Source organism: Frankliniella occidentalis, unplaced genomic scaffold (assembly GCF_000697945.3).
Source record: "Frankliniella occidentalis isolate FOCC.00 unplaced genomic scaffold, Focc_3.1 Scaffold25, whole genome shotgun sequence".
Classification (NCBI taxonomy): domain Eukaryota; kingdom Metazoa; phylum Arthropoda; class Insecta; order Thysanoptera; family Thripidae; genus Frankliniella; species Frankliniella occidentalis.
The window spans coordinates 727361-735671 of record NW_026267155.1 but is presented as its reverse complement, the minus strand read 5'-3'; the positions used below and the strand labels follow the sequence as shown (position 1 = coordinate 735671).

Here is an 8311-nt window from a genome sequence, read left to right as displayed (position 1 = left end):
TTTTTATGGAAAGTTTTCAAATTTTTCAAATTTTTTCCTGGATAAGTCTTGAAATTTTCAGGAAAAAAAATCGAATTTTCAAATACTCACGTAGGGTAAGCGGCCCGCGGTGTAGGGTGTGGAGTAACAGTGGTGTCGGAACTGGCGCCCTGGTGTTGGCTATGGGAACGTCGCCGTGGACGCGCAGCAGGACATATATCGCGCGGGGTCATTAACCCCCACCACTCTGCGGTCTTTAAGCTGGCCAAAAGCAATGGGATTTCTTTTTTTTAATACCCAGTTGTTGTCACTTTCAATTCAATTTTTGTTGTTTTTGTGTTCCCCTGATCAAAGATGCTCAATTTTTGGTCTGTTTCAAATGCCCGATTTTTGGCATCCATTTTAGGAATGGCGTTCAAAGACACCAATTGGCATTTAAAAGAAATGCTAAAACAGAAGCGGCATTGAAAGTACCCACGGACTTTTCAGTGACTACGGCAATTTTGTAGAAGGTGTGCAGTCATATATAGAGGCACTTTTTGGCATTTGAGATTGATATTCTCCTCTTTTTCTTTCCAAACGTCACTCTTGTATGGACCGTTCCCATAGTTGGTGCACATTGACTACGACTACGATATGTCGCACTTACACTCACGCTCACGTCTTAATAAAATTTTACGTTCGTTGTTTGTGTCCCTTTTTTCGAGCAGTTTCGCGCGGCCCGCGGCCTCACCAGGTACCAAATGAGTGTGTGGGGGCGTTTGTGTTGAGTGTGACGCCTGTTGGCCGAAGCCTGTTGGCCCCATGTTAATCGACGATGTCTAATCGTTTACCATACAATTACCATACCGGCGTCAGTACAGGCCGCCTCAAAAGCGTTAAAACGCGCGCGCTACACCCTGGAGGAGTGCGCGCCAATCTCGACGTGTTGTTGTTGTTGTTGTCCTGTCGCGAAATGCATGAACACGTGACAACCGCAGAGCACACGACTGCGCGAACTTTCAGGTCGTGCGTGTGAAGTAAGTCGTCAGTCGTTGGTATAGAGATGTATTGTGGAATGTCGTGGTTGACCACAGTTGGACTGCGTGACTTTTAACGCGAGTGCGTGCGCAATTCAAACTTATGCTCATGACGCAATAATTATTGTTTTAATTTGAATTATTATTATTTTTGGGTCGGAGTGTACGCGTGCGTTTTGCACGTGGCGGTACCCGCCGCGTGTTTTGGCCGAGTGTGCTTGTGTGTCGGCGGCTCTGCCACCGGGCATTAGTGTCGACCGAGCACATTGTGTGTGTGTGTGTGTGCGCACGCGCAGTGCGGGCGTGTGGTGCCAATGGGCATGATAGAGACTCTGATACCCATTTTAATTTTCGAACTAATTTATTAAATAATTGGTATTTTGATTTTTATATTTTTTTTGCCTTTGTGTGTAATATACCTCACGCGATATTAATGTCCCATTGCGCTACTATACAAATTTCCCTTATTTTTTCCGAGTTGAATTTGAATTAGTTTTTTTTTTTCGGTGTACGATGCAGGTGTCGCTTTAATGTAGCGGACAGGGCCCGCGGGGCTGCTGCGCTGGGCCTTTGTGTCAGAGGAGATGGGCCTGGCGGGGACACCGCGGCCCGCGGGCGGCACAGGAGCCGCGCGCAGCGTGTTGTGGTGGACACATCAGGCGATCTGGCGGGCCGAGTCGGGCCGAGCCGGACCGAGCCGAGCCGAGCCGGGGGCCTGGCTGGGCAGCGACCAGGGCTTATGACACGGTCACACAGGATAGCCAAACGGCCTTGCCTTTTGGGCGCTCTTATTGGTTTGATATACAAGATGTATTTAGCAGCTGCCCCGCCCCGCCACGCCCCGCCACGACACAAGCCGCTATCTCTCTGGCTGGTGGGTGCGTGGTAGTGGCCTGATCGGTCACCGGGGCCCCCCTAGTGCCGGCTTGAAGGGTCCCCGCAAGTGCTTTCCCCCCCTCCTCTACCCTTCCCTGAACCGCACCGCGACCCCGCACACGCCTCCACGCCGTGAGTGTGCGCTCCTGTGCCACCGCCGCGCCGCCCCCACACCGCCCCCACGCCGTCCCCGCGCCGCCCCTGCGCCGCCCCCGTGCCGCCCCTGCGCCGCCCCCTGCGCCGTCCCCACGCCGCCCCGTGCCGCCCCCGCGCCGCCCCCGCGCTGCCCCCGCGCCGCCCCCGCGCTCTTGGGGTGCATGGCGCCCGTGCGAGAGAGCGCGACATAGCGACACTTCTCAAGGTCGCGGTCGGCGGCCGCTGGCGAGCAGCAGGAAGAGGAGGAGCAGGTCCTCGACGCGCGGCCCGCGAGCTGGCCCGGCCCGGCCGGCGACAACGACCTGGCGACGCGACGACGAGTACCAACCACCACCCGAGTCCCTGCCGACACCGGGAGAGAGAGGAGGGTCTGCCCTCTCCCTATCTCTTAGCACGTGGCGCTCACGGCGTGGGGTGGCCGGGTCGCGGGAGGGGCGCGGGAGGAACTCTCCACGGCTGTGTATCTTTTCTTTCTCCTCGACGGGCCCGACATGGATGCTGCTGCTGCCGCTTCTGCAGCTGCCGCCGCAGCCGCCGCCACTGCTCTGCTTGTCTTGCTTCGCGCACCCTCCCGGAGCGGGAGGGGGACGGGAGCGGGGAAAGGTGACGGGGGTCCGAAAGGGGGAAGGAGGGAGGGTGGAGGGTGGGGGGAATAATTGAAGTACAATAGCACACACACACATGTTGTGTGTGTCGGCTCCGCTATGCGGACTCAAGGTGAAGGCTATCTCGTCTCATCCTATGGGGACAGGGGGAAAAGGGGGGGGGGGGCGTTTTTCTGTTGTGCCTTTCTTTTGCTCAGCACTGAAGACCATCTTGTGCATCTAGCGTTAGCTTGCAGTTTCTGTCTGTCTGTCGGGGCCATGGTTGGTTATTCGTCGTCATATTCGGTCGTGATTCGTATCGTATGTGCGTGGGTGGAATCCATGGAAAATTCGCTTTCGTGTTCTGAGGACATTTGCTATCCTACTCTGGGAACCGCATTGGTACCTCGACAGTTGACATGCGAAGAGTGCTGCAGGTCGTGCCAGAAAAGTACTTTGTGAACAAGTACCCTATAAGAAAGTAACCCATCATGAGTTATGTGCCCCAGTTTTTGAAGTCTAACCCTGCGTAAATAGTCCTCTCAAAGTCAAAGGGCATTGTTAGCCCATTCCACGCCCAGAAAATGGTTCGATTTAATTGAAGAATAATAATCCCTTAGATCAATGGAAATTTAACCAATGGAAAATATGATTCTTCTCCTGCTCACAGATGCATCCAAGGATGCATCGTGCAACTGACAAAAGATGCCGTTTGACATGCAGGTGCACATTGAGTAAGCGGGTCCTTTTTTATTCTGTGCATGGCTTTATTATTGTGCTTAACGGTTGTATCGCTTCGCGAACGCAGTTTCCATTCGCTCTCGGTAGCTGCTCACCTCTTAACAGGAGAGACTTTGAGTCACTCGGAGAGACTTTGAGAGACTTTTAGTCACTCGGAGAGACTTTGAGAGACTTTTAGTCACTCGGAGAGAGAGACCCTGAGTCTCTTCAGCCAATAAGGCCGCGTGCGACGGCGGTCCTGTCGGGTCCTCTGATCCTCCTCGGCCACGCGCGGACTGACCTTTCTGATTGGCGAGCGCAGCAGTTTGGAGGTCCTCGAGTGTGTCGCCGTGGGTGACGTCAATGCGACCATAACACAGACCCGCTCACGCACACACACACACACACGCACACACTCAGTCACACACGCACTCCTTTCGGAGAAGCACGCATGTCCCTTTGATCTCCTCCCGCACCACTCTCTCTGATCGCACCCCCATCCCCAGCACACACACGGTAAAAACCGGTAAAAACGATGTCTCGTTTTTTGAGGGGAAAGGGAAAACTTTGAGGATCTCCCTTGATTTGAGGGAAAACCCTCAGATTTCGAGGAAGTCTCTTTAAAAAAATGATTTTTCCTCATTTTTTGAGGAGATTCCTCATAATCTGAGGCGAGATCGGAAGAGATTTCCTCAAATATGGGAGTTCCTCAAAGTTTTCCCTTTTCCTTAAAAAAAATGAGACATTGTTTTTACCGTGCACCCTCTCTCGCACGCTGCTCCATACTGCCCCCCCTCTCTCTCTTCCCCCTTCTCTCATTTTCTCTCCCTCATCTCCTACCCATCATTTCTTCCTCTCTCTCTCTCTCTCAGCGGCATTTTGTTGCGGGACTTATTGCGAGTCTCGAGGCGAGTCCTTTTAATGCGAACAAAGTAAACTCATTGAAATATCTGTCTCTCACTTACTATCGCTCTCTCTCGCTCTCTCGCTCTCTTTCGCTGCCATCTCCCCTCCCCGCCCACGAGCGCGAGGGAGACGGTGGCAGTGGTATTGCGATCAGCTGATATGTGTGTCACCCGCGTGTACGAGTGAGTGGCCACCGCCTGCGCCGAGCCTGCGCCCGCGGTGGTCTCTCTGAGGCTCTCTGCCGGCCGGTGCTCCGCTCCGCCCTGTTCTGCCTATCAGCATCGCGCTGCCGCCCGCACACCGCCGTCAGAGGCCCAAGTGAGACGGTCGCGCAGTGCGAGAGCCGGACGAGCGAGAGAGCTCAGTGCGAGAGCGCTTTCGCGTTTGAGGTAAAGAGAGTGACAGAGGCGGGGTGTCGGAAGGCCGTTGTAGTGGCAGTAAAGGCGGGCAGGCGTTTGTGTTAGTGTGTGCGTGATAGTTTCTTTTTGCGAATATTTCAAGTGCATCTCAAATTGTGGATTTTAGTGACGAGAATGTGTGTGATCGACTTTTAAACCACCTAGTCTACTGTAAAAAGGGAATCGTGTGACATTCTACGTCATTGGAATTTTTTATCATATTTTCTTCTTTAGGAAAAAAAGAATCTTTGTGTTTATTATTATTATGAGTTACGATTAATTTTGCGAACCATTTGGAATACATTTTGCTTTAAAGAATCTGTATGTTTTCCAACTGATTGCTCTGGAAAGCCATGGAAACCCACCAATGGGCATTGCATGCTGTATGTATACGTTATATGCTCACTGTATGTCTAACGTGTGCATGGGCATGCCCACTGTCTATTGTATGCATAGGAATCGTCCAGAAAGTACGTCCGTTTTCCTTCAGATTCTTTCAGAAAATTACCTGGTGGGGAGCCTGGCGCCTGCGAGACTCGGGGTAGGCCACCCCGCAGTACACGCATGCGCTGAAGGCGAGATGTTGCCTACCTACCAGGCGTTATGAGAGCCTGCATGCATCGCCGCCGTGAGCGCAAGCGCAAGGGGTTGGCTCAGGGAAAGACGCTTTTCAAAACGTTTTCGTCAGCTTTTCCACTTTCCAGAGCGTCCTTACATCTTCGCACTGAAACCATCCGTCTGAGGGTGGATTCGACTGCGATTGTATCCTTGAATATCTCGAAATATTGAATAGAGCATAAAAGTGTCCGCTCACAGCTTTTCTCGTGCATATACATCCTGAATTTCGGACAAAGTTTTAAAATGTGTTCGCTGGCAAATTAAATGGCGCCAGGGTCAAGTTGGTTATCGCGAGGGCGTGGCAGCGGGGGGCGGGAGAGAGGGGTCAGGTGGCGATAGGTCAGAGCCAGATAGGAGTGAGTGCCTCGCTGCGGAGCTTGTTATGACGTCCCTTTTAAGAACTTTTATCATAATTGTTGGTGAATTTTTCTCTGTCTATCTGAATGCGCAGATTTTGCGCGACTTCTTTGTGTTCTTTTCTCGTTGAACTGTCAAACTAACCGCGCGGTGTGTGTTTGTTTTTGCAGACTCGTCGCACAAGGAGGCCGACGTCGACACGGAGGACGTTAGCAGCGCGGGCAGCAGCTTCGAGACCATCAACATGGAGGGCGAGACCGAGGGGGAGAGGCACCCCGTCAACTTCATCGTCGGCGAGGAGGACGAGGTGAGAGCGGTCGTCATGCACTTGCAAGCAGTGTGCGAAATCCTCTGTTGAACACGTCCCAATTGTCACACAGTAGGCGGCCAATCTTAAGGAAGAGTTCGACATGGGAGTGGCACACTTTCAAAGTGCGCAGCTAATGAGTTGAACACACTTGGAAATGCCCAACCCTAACAACAGAGTTCAATAACAATTAGAAGTTAGAAGTATGCAGTTACACACTTCGTATCGGTGTAGGTGTGGGTTGTTGACCTTCTCGCGGCTCTTCGTTTGAGGGGTTGAGGGGTTAAATCCTTTTTAACACAAAATTTACTATAATCCTATAATCCAATCTATAATGTTATTCTCAAGCAAATCCTACAAAACTTCCAAAACCTTTATAACTGTGTGACTATTGCGAATACAACCCCGTGTGACATTGCCTTCTGAGGGGTACTTTTGTTACGGTACGCTTCTAGCCCCGAACTCAATCTAGAGGGCCGTGAATAAAATGACTCCCGCGCAATCATAAACTCTTGTGTTGAAATTGTACACTAAGGTTCATAAACCGGAATTGTTTCAGAATGGCGACATTACGGAGGCCGAGCACCGGGAGGGCGGCGACACCTTCCCGTCGTCGGCGTCCTTCACCTCCAACTCGGGCATGTCCAGCAACAGGAACTCGATGAGCAACATGGCAGAGCTGATCGAGCGCCGGCGCCGACTGAGGTGAGTCCCCTCCAAACTTTTATCCTCAATAATAGTAACAGAAATCGAAGGAAAAAAAAGTCGACAAAAATTTGTTGACAGCCGGTGTATATAGGCTGTGGGTCCCATGGGTTGTGTGCGATGAAGTGCGAAGTGCGCGCGAGTGAGTTCGATCGAGAATCAATTATCTTTCTATCCTCTCTCCCTCCCTCTCTCCCTCTCTCCCTCTCCTTCCTCCCTCTCCTTCCTCCCTCTCCTTCCTCCCTCTCCTTCCTCCCTCTCCTTCCTTCCTCTCCTTCCTCCCTCTCCTTCCTCCCTCTCTCGCTCTCTCGCTCTCGTTCCACCCCATGGCTCCCCCACTGGAGGGGGCGTACCGTTCGGGGTTATCGGGCCCCGCTTGTGGGCCAACGCGTTATGTAAGCGTTAACGGCGTAAGGCGTAAGCCTTGTCGCCTTTATCGTCGTTACGTTGTGGGCCGTGACGTTTGGTACCTCGCCGGCTGACGTTTACTGTACACCCCTGTGTTGTACTTTTGTATAACCTCCACCCCCTTCTTAGCACCTTTATCTTTCCTGCCCTTTGTGACTTCCATCTTACTGTAAGATTTCGGAGCTAATGTTTATTGGCTGTGCAGATAAAAGTTTTTTGCATTGTCGCTTGACCTAATGATCTTCTACTTTGTTTTGTTCTTTGCCTCGTATACTTTGTGTCGTGCTGCTACCGGGTTATCGTCTTTTGTATCTGCCTAGAGCGGACAGGGTGGGCTGGTGAGTGACTTAAGCGTGCGCACCTTTGCACCTCGGTGTGCCCACTGCCCTCTACTCACCACCACACGCGTTGCCCACTAGGCACGTTGCTCACCATACGCCGATGTGCATCTCACGTGTTGCTCACCACACGTGTTGCTCGCTACTCTCGTTGATCACCACACACCACACGTGTTGCTCACCTCATGTGTTGCTCACCAGGCGTGGTGCTCACTAGACGGACAGCTCACCATCTAAAGTCGCGCTATCGGCACGCTGCGATCATATAGTTCGATTTACGCACCAAAGCGGTTTCTAGTTTTCTCCCTAGAGTCCAGGTTTCCTAGTTTTCGTACTTTACCCGCGAAGGAGAAGGAACGGAGCGATTCCACCGGTCTCTTATCATGTCTCGGCGTTGTTCTTTGATTTTCCGACGCCTAAACATCGGAACGAGCCTCGCCGCTCCAGCCCTGTGAGCGCCCTCGCCCTCCTCTCTGGCGGCCAGTTCGCCGCCGCGCTTCGTACTCTGGCGGGCCTGGCGGCGGCGGGCGGGGATCTCACCGGCAGTGGCGGGGATAGCCTCCGGTCGCAGCTCGCCAGAGCTCCGCCAGAGCTCCGCCAGAGCTCCGCCAGAGGGCGCTCATTGAGCAGCGGCGCGACTCTGTCCAAACTCTTACACGGTAGGATGGGAGGCCTATGCTGCCGGCGCCTGCGAGCCCGTGGGCCCGGCGGGTCCCAACAACAGCAGAGGGCAGAGCGACCGCCTGGCGCGGACAGAGTCGCATAGACAGCAGCTCTATCGGATCGGGCTGGGCGGACAGAGTCTAAGACAGTGTCTTTACCGGCGGACAGAGTCGTAGAGAGCGGCTCTATCGGGCGGACAGAGTCGTAGGCAGCAGCTCCATCGGGCGGACAGAGTCGTAGACAGCGGCTCTATCGGGCGGACAGAGTCGTAGACAGC

General features: G+C 53.2%; 1 protein-coding gene across 2 annotated transcripts in view; it reads left to right on the top strand.

The window, feature by feature from the left end:
* The window catches only part of LOC113213728 (acetyl-CoA carboxylase), a 44330-nt gene that overhangs the window by 4153 nt on the left and 31866 nt on the right, over positions 1–8311 (top strand). The window contains exons 1-3 of one of the 2 annotated variants that reach the window (XM_026432872.2): positions 4464–4629; positions 5784–5920; positions 6480–6625. In XM_026432872.2, coding sequence (XP_026288657.1) covers positions 5858–5920; positions 6480–6625 — 209 coding nt within the window. In that variant the 5' untranslated portion in view covers positions 4464–4629; positions 5784–5857. Of the gene's footprint in view, positions 1–4463; positions 4630–5783; positions 5921–6479; positions 6626–8311 lie in introns of those variants that run through there. The other variant, XM_026432873.2, reaches the window with a different exon arrangement.